The following is a 14497-nucleotide window of genomic DNA, read 5'->3' as shown; positions in this document are numbered from 1 at the left end:
GGTGTGTTTGGCATGCTTGGGCGGAGTCCAACCAACTGGGGATACCCCAAAAATAAGAATAAGACACGAGGAGCAGTTTACAATAATAATGCATGGAGAACATTGAATGGACAAAAATATGACAACTATAGAGCTAGCTATGCTGAGTGCAGGGTTCTGATGTGTTTGTTCATGTTTGAGTTCGTACTGAATCTCCATCCACACACCTCACAGACATAGGGTTTCTCTCCAGTGTGAGTGTGTAAATGTCCATCCAGGTGGTGCTTCACACGGAATCCCCGCCCACATACATGGCAGTTGTAGGGTTTCTCTCCAGTGTGTGTGCGTAAATGGCTATCCAGGTTTTGCTTCCGACTGAATCCCCGCCCACATACATGGCAGTTGTAGGGTTTCTCTCCAGTGTGTGTGCGTAAATGGCTATCCAGGCTGTGCTTCATACTGAATCCCCGCCCACATACATGACAGTTGTAGGGTTTCTCTCCAGTGTGAGTTCGAATGTGGAGTTTAAGATTCCCACTAATAGCAGTTTGGTAGGAGCAGTAGGTACAACAATGTTTGTTCTTTGTATCATGACCGGGCTTCTTAGTAGCAGAGTTTGTTGGTGTAGATCTTTCCAGTGTTGAAGATAATCTATTGTACTTGGAGGTAGTTACCTTATCTGCAATAGACAATAATAATGAATTCGTTACACACAATCACATTGGCTTATAATTAGAGAATGTATAATTGTGCATAGAACATTAGGCTACCATAGCGTGACATAATATTTTCGCAGGTATTGCTATTAATTTCTGCTATTTCTGCGAATGATTTGCAGATAATTGAAAAATGCAATGCCATTTGTGAATAATTACTAAACTTGAGCAGAATTTAATTTCGCTAAACAGTGAAAATCTACCTGTGAAAATTACTTCACCTAAAGTACGAAGAAAGTTAAGTGTACATGTATGGGAACTAACTCTTCAGAGGCAGCAATCCAATTCCCAGGTCTTCAGCGTATTCTTCTCCATACCATACGAGCAGTTCTTGTCCAGGCTGAACGTCTTTGAAGGTACGATAATAGATCTCTCCACAATGCTGATAAGCAACCATGTTTTGCTCATCTTCACATCTGTGAAAAAAATCACACTTTGAAATTAGTTGCATACTTTCAAAATCTCGCTAAAATCAATTCATTCATAGCTAGAAAGTAGACTCAAACATTGATGGATTACCTTGCACAATTTACAAATCTGAGCCAATTGGAATCATCAGCGTTTCTCCCGTCAATATAATAGGCCTTTTGCTTATCCTTGCGAATCTGTAGGAGAACACAAGAGAAAATAGTGCCAATAAATACTGTATAGCGGAGTATTTTCGTAAATTTCATAGTGTACAGCTACGAAAAGAAATTATTCTACCGCAATAGATTAACGTCCTTATCCTGAGCTCCTTATCCTGAGCTGTAATTTATAACACAAAATACTTAAAATAATGGGTGTTCACACAAAAATTTGCACCAACGAAAATTACCCGCTATATGGTAATGGCCGAGAGAGCCTTAGTGCAAGGCAGCTAATATACTGCATCGCATCTCAGTACTATGTATGTCACCCGTCTTAATTACAGTCCTAAATTGTACATAAATACAACTCTGCATTTTCATTCCTTGTATCAACTTATGCTGTCAACACTTTAGAAAATTTGATAGGGCTATTTTCTTACAAAATAGGTAACTTACCTCCCAGATATAGCTTGTGTCATCAACCATGTCCATATCTTCCACTGACAATCGTTTCCCCTCATACGGACCTACTCTGGTATGACGAGGAATAAGTTTCTTGGCAAACACCCCAAGACCAGCTTCAGGGATTGCTGACATCTTGATAGTTGCTTCGGATGGTACAGGGACGGTGGTGAACATAACTGAGTCCTGGTCTTGGCCAGCGGATACGTCTAATTTCCCCAAGGGTCCATGAACAGGGCAGTCACCATGGTACACTTCATTGCAATCCTCACAAACTGTGAAAGAAAAATAATCTTATGAGCTAATTAGCTTCATGTATATACAGAAAAATAAATTGGGAGTGTTATATTTCGCAAATGAACCATTTGGTGTATAATTAATTTAGCGTTTGAGGCGTGGCTACTACGGTATGGCCATGACGTTGTGTCCATAGAGAAACTTTAATTTAGCAGTTTAAATTTGACAATCATTGGTAAAATTTTCCCATGCTAGAATGAAATAAAGCACAATCAATCTAATCACAGCACCATTGAGTCTTTAACTTCTAAAATTATTTCGGTTATTTTAGTTGAAGAATTTTCTTAGGTACATATACTCACAGACATATTCGTCCTCATCAGATATGACATCCTCCTCATAATGTTTGCGTGTCTTGTGTCTCTTGGGATAGGAGCGCATGGTGGAGAATTGAGCAGGTATAAGGGTAGCACCTCTGTGACAGTAACAAGTTTGTAAATACAATTTTTAACTACTAATATAAAATCGGACTTTATACAGCTACATACTTGTATAGCGGGTAATTTTCGTTGGTGCAGACAAACTACCCATTTTGTATTTTTAATTTTGGTACAGCTCAGGATAGATCTATTGTGGTAGATTCATTTTTCGTATGATCTCTTCAAGAAATTTCCACCATATGAAAATAACCTGCCATACGGTATATTTACACAACTTACATATCTTCTTGTGTGAAGCCAATGAACTCCTCCTCATTCTCACTATCAGCCAACAACTTCTCCATCCTTGCTCTTAACTCTAACTCCTTGCGCCCAAACTCTGGTATCTCCTGTGTCACCTTGGCAGCTTCAAACCCGAGAAATTCCCCTTCAGAGGAGTCACTATCGAAATAGCTCGGTAGTGGTTTAGGTTGAACTGGTTTGGGACGAGGGATTTTCGATGGCTTTGGCTTGTATTTGGGCTTCTTCTTTGGATTGAGAACTTTGTCAAATCGCTTTTCCTGTGAACAAAAATGGACAAAGATACCGTATAGCGGGTAATTTTCGTTGGTGCAAATTTTGTATGACATGCCCAAAATGTATTTATATTATTCGTACAGCTCGTTTGCAAGATGTTACGTTGAACGTATTGCGGTAGAATAATCGTATGATGCTCAACAATACAAAACCAACATTTCGAAAATAACCCGCTATACGGTATAAATAATTTTATCGTAATTATATCATACTTATAGCTATTCACACTAACCACTTGTGTACTGATGGTCTGCATAATTTGAACCTTCTCTTTGTTCCCGAATGGCAGCTTAGTATAAACGGCAGCACCTCGACGCTTTGGCCTCATAGCTAGTACCTCCTTCTCAGGGCTCCATTCCTCCTCAGAATCAGAGCTACTAGAGCAGCTAGGTATGTAGTTTATTTCCTTCCTTTTCGTACGCCGCTTTTGAGCTGGTTTAGCAGGTTTGACCGTAAAACCTGAAAGGGGAAGGGTGTGCTCAAGTCTTTCGCTAAAAATTAATATGCAGTTATTAGGTAAGTTTAATAACCCTTAGGACAAGGTAGCTAGCTGCACTGTAGACCTTACCAAGCTGTTTGAGCATTTCATTATTTCTCTTTATATTTTCCAGACGTTTTCTCTCATAGGGACAGAGTCCGTCATCCTCAGAGCTGCTGCTCTCTCTTGTACTCTTGGCCCACGCTTGCATGACAAACTCACCTCTTGCATTAGCTACCTATGAGAAAGGTTCTCCTATGGTACATGGTGTGTTTGTTTCTACATTGTACAGAACTAGGGTCAGCAGAATTGTGTCTACTGCCCATGCGTGAACCATTCCCCCTAGGCCACCCGCGGTGATAAATAGAGGTACATAATTAATTTCATCTCTTTACACATTGCAGTCATAGGACACCTACAAGCTAATACTGACACCAAACACTATGTGTACACTAAAATACTACACACTCTGTAAACTAGTTCTGTTCTTTATCCTTGTACGTCTGTCCCTCTCCTGCAGGTAAGAAATGACATACTAAAATAATTATCCAAAGAATAATAAAAAAAACTCGGCCAACATTCCAGTACATACATGTACATGCCTGGCTAAACATACAATATGCAAGTACAGTCATACAAACACTCACACATGCTTCAATACCGTATTAGCGGGTTATTTTCGTATGGTGGAAATGTTTGTATAATTATTTCGTATTGTAGCATCATGAAATTTACACCAATAGGTTCACGTCACTCTGAGCTGTCTGAATTTTTATGAGAATTTTTCACCAACGAAAATTACCTGCTATATAATAATTATGTGCCCACAATAGTCAGTGGCTTAGGTCTAGTTTACCACATGTTAGCTATCAAAAAAGTGAACCCTTTCACTTCACCTTATCATGCATGCATTGTCAACCACTACCACTAGCTACAGTGTGCACAGTGGGACCACACTGTGGGCTGTATACACTAGTCTACACACTGCAGGTAGCATTTCTGCTTTTTTTGTAATTTTCATATTGATATAAACGATTTCTCATCAAAAACCATCATGTTGTTACCTTCTTGACTTCTATGTAGAGGTGATGATGATTGGTGCGCAGACAATGCCGCTCCTCACGAAATATAGGTGCTCTTTGCAAGCTCAGCATTTTCCCTAAAAATTTTTTTACGTAACTCAGATTCTGCTTTTTGAGCTTGTACAGCTAACTCCTGTGTGTGTGTGTGTGTGTGTGTGTGTGTGTGTGTGTGTGTGTGTGTGTGTGTGTGTGTGTGTGTGTGTGTGTGTGTGTGTGTGTGTGTGTGTGTGTGTGTGTGTGTGTGTGTGTGTGTGTGCTATCAGTGATTTAAACACACCGTTAGATAGACATTACAAAGGGCTACAAAATACATTTATAATTGCGCTGGTACTCTATCGAAACTCAAGTTTCAATCACACTATTAGATAGACAGGATGTTTAATTCTCAACATAGAGCAATTTCCCATCTACATTACAATGTACAATAATTATACTTGCATGAACTCACTTCTTTGGTACTACTACAGTCGCGTAGGGCGTCTCCTGACGATCATTGAGGATGTAGTATATCACTTTGGTATTGGGCCCGCTAGAAGGGGGTGTGGCTACGTCCTGTTTGTTCGGGTGGGGGGGCGTGTCTGTCCTTGTGACGTCGCCTTCTCTCTCTATCACAATCTTTGTCTCGATGATGGTCGTCATTCTCGCCACGCTGTGTGTGAGTGTGGGGGCGGGGGGTAGTTAAACATCTTTCAACAGCCTTAACTTAAGTACCGTTTATCCAATGTTAAACATTTTATGATTTTCTGAAAACTTATAAAGAGACCTTTCAAATGATGTGTTTCAATCGGGGCCCTAATTTGTCATTTTTCGGCCTTGGACCATTCATGGTATCGCCAAATTGTAAAATACTTTTATCTCTCGAATATGATTTTTGATGATACCATTTTTTCTAAGATTTCAGAAAATCATGACATTGGATCCACGGAATTCAAGTTATGGCAGCTGATAGAAAGCACTTTAGTACCATGTGAAAACTTAGAAAGAAATCAACCAGACCTTTCCACTATTTCAAAAATACAATTAACTCACATGAGCATGTCTCTTTGATCGTTTCCCAGTGGGGGAACCCCCGCCATCTTGCCAGTAGGGGAGGAGCAAGCTCGTTCCATCATTTTACACACCAGATCTGATATGAATTGCTCCAGGTTGTCTAACACCTGCTGTGTGGGTGGGGTGGAGTGTGTACCTCCAACTTTCTAACGAGAGCGTCCTTCTGCAACAGCTGATGGTGAAGGTCCACTTTGGCAGAATCGTTCTTATACTCTTTCCGATAAATCTCAGTTTTCATGGTCTTAATAAAAGTATCTCTTCCTCGACCATGGCCCTCAGTGCGGAGCATTCGGCACTAAGCTGAGTCAGCTCATCTTGTTGCTGGGAGAACTGATCACGCATCACTGACATCTGTGTGGAGGGTGTGTGTGTGTGTGTGTGTGTGTGTGTGTGTGTGTGGGTGTCACAAATTATCCTACTACCGTATAAGGTTGACGTAATTACAGCACCACTCTAATTTGAATATTTCGCCCGTATAGAACCATATTGGTTTTTTTACATACATGTAGTCTCGTAAATACTTATTTGTTTGATCATTATCCACTATTTGATTGATTGCATGCAGCAAAATTAAAGATGTTTATGATAACTGTAATCAATGTGTGTATAAAAGCTAGCTATTAGTAGTTTTATGTTATGTAGCTGAGGCACCTCCACCGAGGCATCAGCACCCGCGGTGCTTTCATTAGTGTAGCATTTGCGAAACTTCAGGCTTGAAATAGTTGTATTGTATGACAGTTGGTTATATCCACTACAACATTATTTCGCTAGTAACATTCTACATCCAAAAAGCAGTTTCAAGTATAACAAATGTATTTCTTTTGCTCCCCCGGCCCCCAACTGACCTCCTCCACTCTTTGTGACCTCCTGGGTTGTTCTTGACCCGGCCCCCTTTGTGATGATGATGACATACCAAAGGTCATGCCTGGTGATGTGAGGAGTTGTATGTTGGTAGGCTCTCTCTCGAAGGCACGCCGACGCTTCTCAAAGTCACTAGCACCAGCTGAGGCTGTGTGTGTGTGTGGGGGGGGTGAGGTGTGTGTGTGGGGGGGGTGAGGTGTGTGTGTGTGTGTGTGTGTGTGTACTGTGTTTGTTTGTGTGTGGGGTGGGGTGGTGTGTGCACATAAAGGGTTGTAACATACAACCTTACTGCAATGGGTCTTAATTTTCAATTAAAAGCTAGATATGTTCCAATAAACATTTCAAGATACCTTCTGACTCATTGCTCCCTGGTGGTGTACGACCGTGTCCATGGTTGGGTGCAGACATGCTCTCTATAGCTAGCTAGTTAAACTATAGCTAATAGCCTACTAGTACGTACAGTATAGTACAGCTACAGGTAGTCTACAAAAAATATGCAAAGATGATTTTTGTATGCTTGTGTGGGTGTGTTTGGCATGCTTGGGCGGAGTCCAACCAACTGGGAGATACCCCAAAAATAAGACACGAGCAGTTTACAATAATAATGCATGGAGAACATTGAATGGACAAAAATATGACAACTATAGAGCTAGCTATGCTGAGTGCAGGGTTCTGATGTGTTTGTTCATGTTTGAGTTGCTACTGAATCTCTGTCCACACACCTCACAGACATAGGGTTTCTCCACGGTGTGTGTGCGTAAATGTCCATCCAGGTTTGACTTCACACTGAATCCTCGCCCACATACATGGCAGTTGTAGGGTTTCTCTCCAGTGTGTGTGCGTAAATGTATATCCAGGTGTTGCTTCCGACTGAATCCCCGCCCACACACATGACAGTTGTAGGGTTTCTCTCCAGTGTGTGTGCGTAAATGTATATCCAGGTGTTGCTTCCGACTGAATCCCTGCCCACATACATGACAGTTGTAGGGTTTCTCTCCAGTGTGTGTGCGTAAATGTATATCCAGGTGTTGCTTCTGACTGAATCCTTGTCCACAAACCTCACAAACAAAGGGCCATTCTCCAGTGTGTATTAGTAAATGGCTATCCAGGGTTGGTTTCTGACTGAATCCCCGCCCACATACATGGCAGTTGTAGGGTTTCTCTCCAGTGTGTGTGCGTAAATGTATATCCAGGTGTTGCTTCTGACTGAATCCTTGTCCACAAACCTCACAAACAAAGGGCCATTCTCCAGTGTGTATTAGTAAATGGCTATCCAGGGTTGGTTTCTGACTGAATCCCCGCCCACATACATGGCAGTTGTAGGGTTTCTCTCCAGTGTGTGTTCGTAAATGGATACCCAGGTTTTGCTTCGTACTGAATCCCCGCCCACATACATGACAGTTGTAGGGTTTCTCTCCAGTGTGTGTTCGTAAATGGATACCCAGGTTTTGCTTCGTACTGAATCCCCGCCCACATACATGACAGTTGTAGGGTTTCTCTCCAGTGTGTGTTTGAATGTGGAGTTTAAGATTCCCACTAATAGCAGTTTGGTAGGAGCAGTAGGTACAACAATGTTTGTTCTTCGTATCATGACCGGGCTTCTTAGTAGCAGAGTTTGTTGGTGTAGATCTTTCCAGTGTTGAAGATAATCTATTGAACTTGGATGTAGATACCTTATCTGCAATAGACAATAATAATGAATTCGTTACACACAATCACATTGGCTTATAATTAGAGAATGTATAATTGTGCATAGAACATTAGGCTACCATAGCGTGACATAATATTTTCGCAGGTAATAATTTCTGCGAATGAGGGTAAAATCGCAAAAAAATTGACAAATGCAATGCCATTTGCGAATAATTAGTTAATTCCACAACTTTACGCAGAATTTAATGGCAGCAAAATGAGCTAAACAGTGAAAATCTACCTGTGAAAATTACTTCACCTAAAGTACGAAGAAAGTTAAGTGTACATGTATGGGAACTAACTCTTCAGAGGCAGCAATCCAATTCCCAGGTCTTCAGCGTATTCTTCTCCATACCATACGAGCAGTTCTTGTCCAGGCTGAACGTCTTTGAAGGTACGATAATAGATCTCTCCACAATGCTGATAAGCAACCATGTTTTGCTCATCTTCACATCTGTGAAAAAAATCACACTTTGAAATTAGTTGCATACTTTCAAAATCTCGCTAAAATCAATTCATTCATAGCTAGAAAGTAGACTCAAACATTGATGGATTACCTTGCACAATTTACAAATCTGAGCCAATTGGAATCATCAGCGTTTCTCCCGTCAATATAATAGGCCTTTTGCTTATCCTTGCGAATCTGTAGGAGAACACAAGAGAAAATAGTGCCAATAAATACTGTATAGCGGAGTATTTTCGTAAATTTCATAGTGTACAGCTACGAAAAGAAATTATTCTACCGCAATAGATTAACGTCCTTATCCTGAGCTCCTTATCCTGAGCTGTAATTTATAACACAAAATACTTAAAATAATGGGTGTTCACACAAAAATTTGCACCAACGAAAATTACCCGCTATATGGTAATGGCCGAGAGAGCCTTAGTGCAAGGCAGCTAATATACTGCATCGCATCTCAGTACTATGTATGTCACCCGTCTTAATTACAGTCCTAAATTGTACATAAATACAACTCTGCATTTTCATTCCTTGTATCAACTTATGCTGTCAACACTTTAGAAAATTTGATAGGGCTATTTTCTTACAAAATAGGTAACTTACCTCCCAGATATAGCTTGTGTCATCAACCATGTCCATATCTTCCACTGACAATCGTTTCCCCTCATACGGACCTACTCTGGTATGACGAGGAATAAGTTTCTTGGCAAACACCCCAAGACCAGCTTCAGGGATTGCTGACATCTTGATAGTTGCTTCGGATGGTACAGGGACGGTGGTGAACATAACTGAGTCCTGGTCTTGGCCAGCGGATACGTCTAATTTCCCCAAGGGTCCATGAACAGGGCAGTCACCATGGTACACTTCATTGCAATCCTCACAAACTGTGAAAGAAAAATAATCTTATGAGCTAATTAGCTTCATGTATATACAGAAAAATAAATTGGGAGTGTTATATTTCGCAAATGAACCATTTGGTGTATAATTAATTTAGCGTTTGAGGCGTGGCTACTACGGTATGGCCATGACGTTGTGTCCATAGAGAAACTTTAATTTAGCAGTTTAAATTTGACAATCATTGGTAAAATTTTCCCATGCTAGAATGAAATAAAGCACAATCAATCTAATCACAGCACCATTGAGTCTTTAACTTCTAAAATTATTTCGGTTATTTTAGTTGAAGAATTTTCTTAGGTACATATACTCACAGACATATTCGTCCTCATCAGATATGACATCCTCCTCATAATGTTTGCGTGTCTTGTGTCTCTTGGGATAGGAGCGCATGGTGGAGAATTGAGCAGGTATAAGGGTAGCACCTCTGTGACAGTAACAAGTTTGTAAATACAATTTTTAACTACTAATATAAAATCGGACTTTATACAGCTACATACTTGTATAGCGGGTAATTTTCGTTGGTGCAGACAAACTACCCATTTTGTATTTTTAATTTTGGTACAGCTCAGGATAGATCTATTGTGGTAGATTCATTTTTCGTATGATCTCTTCAAGAAATTTCCACCATATGAAAATAACCTGCCATACGGTATATTTACACAACTTACATATCTTCTTGTGTGAAGCCAATGAACTCCTCCTCATTCTCACTATCAGCCAACAACTTCTCCATCCTTGCTCTTAACTCTAACTCCTTGCGCCCAAACTCTGGTATCTCCTGTGTCACCTTGGCAGCTTCAAACCCGAGAAATTCCCCTTCAGAGGAGTCACTATCGAAATAGCTCGGTAGTGGTTTAGGTTGAACTGGTTTGGGACGAGGGATTTTCGATGGCTTTGGCTTGTATTTGGGCTTCTTCTTTGGATTGAGAACTTTGTCAAATCGCTTTTCCTGTGAACAAAAATGGACAAAGATACCGTATAGCGGGTAATTTTCGTTGGTGCAAATTTTGTATGACATGCCCAAAATGTATTTATATTATTCGTACAGCTCGTTTGCAAGATGTTACGTTGAACGTATTGCGGTAGAATAATCGTATGATGCTCAACAATACAAAACCAACATTTCGAAAATAACCCGCTATACGGTATAAATAATTTTATCGTAATTATATCATACTTATAGCTATTCACACTAACCACTTGTGTACTGATGGTCTGCATAATTTGAACCTTCTCTTTGTTCCCGAATGGCAGCTTAGTATAAACGGCAGCACCTCGACGCTTTGGCCTCATAGCTAGTACCTCCTTCTCAGGGCTCCATTCCTCCTCAGAATCAGAGCTACTAGAGCAGCTAGGTATGTAGTTTATTTCCTTCCTTTTCGTACGCCGCTTTTGAGCTGGTTTAGCAGGTTTGACCGTAAAACCTGAAAGGGGAAGGGTGTGCTCAAGTCTTTCGCTAAAAATTAATATGCAGTTATTAGGTAAGTTTAATAACCCTTAGGACAAGGTAGCTAGCTGCACTGTAGACCTTACCAAGCTGTTTGAGCATTTCATTATTTCTCTTTATATTTTCCAGACGTTTTCTCTCATAGGGACAGAGTCCGTCATCCTCAGAGCTGCTGCTCTCTCTTGTACTCTTGGCCCACGCTTGCATGACAAACTCACCTCTTGCATTAGCTACCTATGAGAAAGGTTCTCCTATGGTACATGGTGTGTTTGTTTCTACATTGTACAGAACTAGGGTCAGCAGAATTGTGTCTACTGCCCATGCGTGAACCATTCCCCCTAGGCCACCCGCGGTGATAAATAGAGGTACATAATTAATTTCATCTCTTTACACATTGCAGTCATAGGACACCTACAAGCTAATACTGACACCAAACACTATGTGTACACTAAAATACTACACACTCTGTAAACTAGTTCTGTTCTTTATCCTTGTACGTCTGTCCCTCTCCTGCAGGTAAGAAATGACATACTAAAATAATTATCCAAAGAATAATAAAAAAAACTCGGCCAACATTCCAGTACATACATGTACATGCCTGGCTAAACATACAATATGCAAGTACAGTCATACAAACACTCACACATGCTTCAATACCGTATTAGCGGGTTATTTTCGTATGGTGGAAATGTTTGTATAATTATTTCGTATTGTAGCATCATGAAATTTACACCAATAGGTTCACGTCACTCTGAGCTGTCTGAATTTTTATGAGAATTTTTCACCAACGAAAATTACCTGCTATATAATAATTATGTGCCCACAATAGTCAGTGGCTTAGGTCTAGTTTACCACATGTTAGCTATCAAAAAAGTGAACCCTTTCACTTCACCTTATCATGCATGCATTGTCAACCACTACCACTAGCTACAGTGTGCACAGTGGGACCACACTGTGGGCTGTATACACTAGTCTACACACTGCAGGTAGCATTTCTGCTTTTTTTGTAATTTTCATATTGATATAAACGATTTCTCATCAAAAACCATCATGTTGTTACCTTCTTGACTTCTATGTAGAGGTGATGATGATTGGTGCGCAGACAATGCCGCTCCTCACGAAATATAGGTGCTCTTTGCAAGCTCAGCATTTTCCCTAAAAATTTTTTTACGTAACTCAGATTCTGCTTTTTGAGCTTGTACAGCTAACTCCTGTGTGTGTGTGTGTGTGTGTGTGTGTGTGTGTGTGTGTGTGTGTGTGTGTGTGTGGTGTGGTGTGTGTGTGTGTGTGTGTGTGTGTGTGTGTGTGTGTGTGTGTGTGTGTGTGTGTGCTATCAGTGATTTAAACACACCGTTAGATAGACATTACAAAGGGCTACAAAATACATTTATAATTGCGCTGGTACTCTATCGAAACTCAAGTTTCAATCACACTATTAGATAGACAGGATGTTTAATTCTCAACATAGAGCAATTTCCCATCTACATTACAATGTACAATAATTATACTTGCATGAACTCACTTCTTTGGTACTACTACAGTCGCGTAGGGCGTCTCCTGACGATCATTGAGGATGTAGTATATCACTTTGGTATTGGGCCCGCTAGAAGGGGGTGTGGCTACGTCCTGTTTGTTCGGGTGGGGGGGCGTGTCTGTCCTTGTGACGTCGCCTTCTCTCTCTATCACAATCTTTGTCTCGATGATGGTCGTCATTCTCGCCACGCTGTGTGTGAGTGTGGGGGCGGGGGGTAGTTAAACATCTTTCAACAGCCTTAACTTAAGTACCGTTTATCCAATGTTAAACATTTTATGATTTTCTGAAAACTTATAAAGAGACCTTTCAAATGATGTGTTTCAATCGGGGCCCTAATTTGTCATTTTTCGGCCTTGGACCATTCATGGTATCGCCAAATTGTAAAATACTTTTATCTCTCGAATATGATTTTTGATGATACCATTTTTTCTAAGATTTCAGAAAATCATGACATTGGATCCACGGAATTCAAGTTATGGCAGCTGATAGAAAGCACTTTAGTACCATGTGAAAACTTAGAAAGAAATCAACCAGACCTTTCCACTATTTCAAAAATACAATTAACTCACATGAGCATGTCTCTTTGATCGTTTCCCAGTGGGGGAACCCCCGCCATCTTGCCAGTAGGGGAGGAGCAAGCTCGTTCCATCATTTTACACACCAGATCTGATATGAATTGCTCCAGGTTGTCTAACACCTGCTGTGTGGGTGGGGTGGAGTGTGTACCTCCAACTTTCTAACGAGAGCGTCCTTCTGCAACAGCTGATGGTGAAGGTCCACTTTGGCAGAATCGTTCTTATACTCTTTCCGATAAATCTCAGTTTTCATGGTCTTAATAAAAGTATCTCTTCCTCGACCATGGCCCTCAGTGCGGAGCATTCGGCACTAAGCTGAGTCAGCTCATCTTGTTGCTGGGAGAACTGATCACGCATCACTGACATCTGTGTGGAGGGTGTGTGTGTGTGTGTGTGTGTGTGTGTGTGTGTGTGGGTGTCACAAATTATCCTACTACCGTATAAGGTTGACGTAATTACAGCACCACTCTAATTTGAATATTTCGCCCGTATAGAACCATATTGGTTTTTTTACATACATGTAGTCTCGTAAATACTTATTTGTTTGATCATTATCCACTATTTGATTGATTGCATGCAGCAAAATTAAAGATGTTTATGATAACTGTAATCAATGTGTGTATAAAAGCTAGCTATTAGTAGTTTTATGTTATGTAGCTGAGGCACCTCCACCGAGGCATCAGCACCCGCGGTGCTTTCATTAGTGTAGCATTTGCGAAACTTCAGGCTTGAAATAGTTGTATTGTATGACAGTTGGTTATATCCACTACAACATTATTTCGCTAGTAACATTCTACATCCAAAAAGCAGTTTCAAGTATAACAAATGTATTTCTTTTGCTCCCCCGGCCCCCAACTGACCTCCTCCACTCTTTGTGACCTCCTGGGTTGTTCTTGACCCGGCCCCCTTTGTGATGATGATGACATACCAAAGGTCATGCCTGGTGATGTGAGGAGTTGTATGTTGGTAGGCTCTCTCTCGAAGGCACGCCGACGCTTCTCAAAGTCACTAGCACCAGCTGAGGCTGTGTGTGTGTGTGGGGGGGGTGAGGTGTGTGTGTGGGGGGGGTGAGGTGTGTGTGTGTGTGTGTGTGTGTGTACTGTGTTTGTTTGTGTGTGGGGTGGGGTGGTGTGTGCACATAAAGGGTTGTAACATACAACCTTACTGCAATGGGTCTTAATTTTCAATTAAAAGCTAGATATGTTCCAATAAACATTTCAAGATACCTTCTGACTCATTGCTCCCTGGTGGTGTACGACCGTGTCCATGGTTGGGTGCAGACATGCTCTCTATAGCTAGCTAGTTAAACTATAGCTAATAGCCTACTAGTACGTACAGTATAGTACAGCTACAGGTAGTCTACAAAAAATATGCAAAGATGATTTTTGTATGCTTGTGTGGGTGTGTTTGGCATGCTTGGGCGGAGTCCAACCAACTGGGAGATA

General features: G+C 40.8%; 2 protein-coding genes across 2 annotated transcripts; both read right to left on the bottom strand.

Annotated features, from left to right (window-relative positions):
* Positions 1 to 56: 56 nt before the first annotated feature.
* Positions 57 to 6965, bottom strand: LOC135330965 (histone-lysine N-methyltransferase PRDM9-like). The gene is made up of 13 exons (XM_064525967.1): positions 6801 to 6965; positions 6435 to 6598; positions 5569 to 5940; positions 4988 to 5188; positions 4522 to 4672; positions 3548 to 3971; positions 3212 to 3438; positions 2683 to 2963; positions 2326 to 2438; positions 1721 to 2001; positions 1215 to 1300; positions 960 to 1111; positions 57 to 658 (listed from the first exon to the last, which is right to left on the bottom strand). Exons 6-13 carry the CDS (start codon positions 3666 to 3668, stop codon positions 138 to 140), a joined length of 1782 nt encoding a protein of 593 aa, XP_064382037.1. The 5' UTR covers positions 3669 to 3971; positions 4522 to 4672; positions 4988 to 5188; positions 5569 to 5940; positions 6435 to 6598; positions 6801 to 6965; the 3' UTR covers positions 57 to 137.
* A 74-nt stretch (positions 6966 to 7039) lies between these two features.
* On the bottom strand, positions 7040 to 14443 carry LOC135330779 (histone-lysine N-methyltransferase PRDM9-like). The gene is made up of 13 exons (XM_064525729.1): positions 14279 to 14443; positions 13913 to 14076; positions 13047 to 13418; positions 12466 to 12666; positions 12004 to 12154; positions 11030 to 11453; positions 10694 to 10920; positions 10165 to 10445; positions 9808 to 9920; positions 9203 to 9483; positions 8697 to 8782; positions 8442 to 8593; positions 7040 to 8128 (listed from the first exon to the last, which is right to left on the bottom strand). The coding sequence occupies exons 6-13, from the start codon at positions 11148 to 11150 to the stop codon at positions 7104 to 7106; spliced, it is 2286 nt and encodes a 761-aa protein (XP_064381799.1). The 5' UTR covers positions 11151 to 11453; positions 12004 to 12154; positions 12466 to 12666; positions 13047 to 13418; positions 13913 to 14076; positions 14279 to 14443; the 3' UTR covers positions 7040 to 7103.
* Positions 14444 to 14497: the final 54 nt, after the last annotated feature.

This window comes from Halichondria panicea, chromosome 1 (genome assembly GCF_963675165.1).
Source record: "Halichondria panicea chromosome 1, odHalPani1.1, whole genome shotgun sequence".
NCBI classification, from domain to species: domain Eukaryota; kingdom Metazoa; phylum Porifera; class Demospongiae; order Suberitida; family Halichondriidae; genus Halichondria; species Halichondria panicea.
This window is presented reverse-complemented; position numbering and strand designations above follow the sequence as displayed.

Coding starts and splice junctions, on each gene's coding strand:
- LOC135330965 (XM_064525967.1), bottom strand. CDS start 3,668: ATGCAAGCGTGGGCCAAGAGTACAAGAGAGAGCAGCAGCTCTGAGGAT. Junction 3,439..3,547: donor TGAAATGCTCAAACAGCTTG/GTAAGGTCTACA, acceptor TTCCCCTTTCAG/GTTTTACGGTCAAACCTGCT. Junction 1,301..1,720: donor ACACAAGCTATATCTGGGAG/GTAAGTTACCTA, acceptor GTTCTCCTACAG/ATTCGCAAGGATAAGCAAAA.
- LOC135330779 (XM_064525729.1), bottom strand. CDS start 11,150: ATGCAAGCGTGGGCCAAGAGTACAAGAGAGAGCAGCAGCTCTGAGGAT. Junction 10,921..11,029: donor TGAAATGCTCAAACAGCTTG/GTAAGGTCTACA, acceptor TTCCCCTTTCAG/GTTTTACGGTCAAACCTGCT. Junction 8,594..8,696: donor AGATTTGTAAATTGTGCAAG/GTAATCCATCAA, acceptor TTTTTTTCACAG/ATGTGAAGATGAGCAAAACA.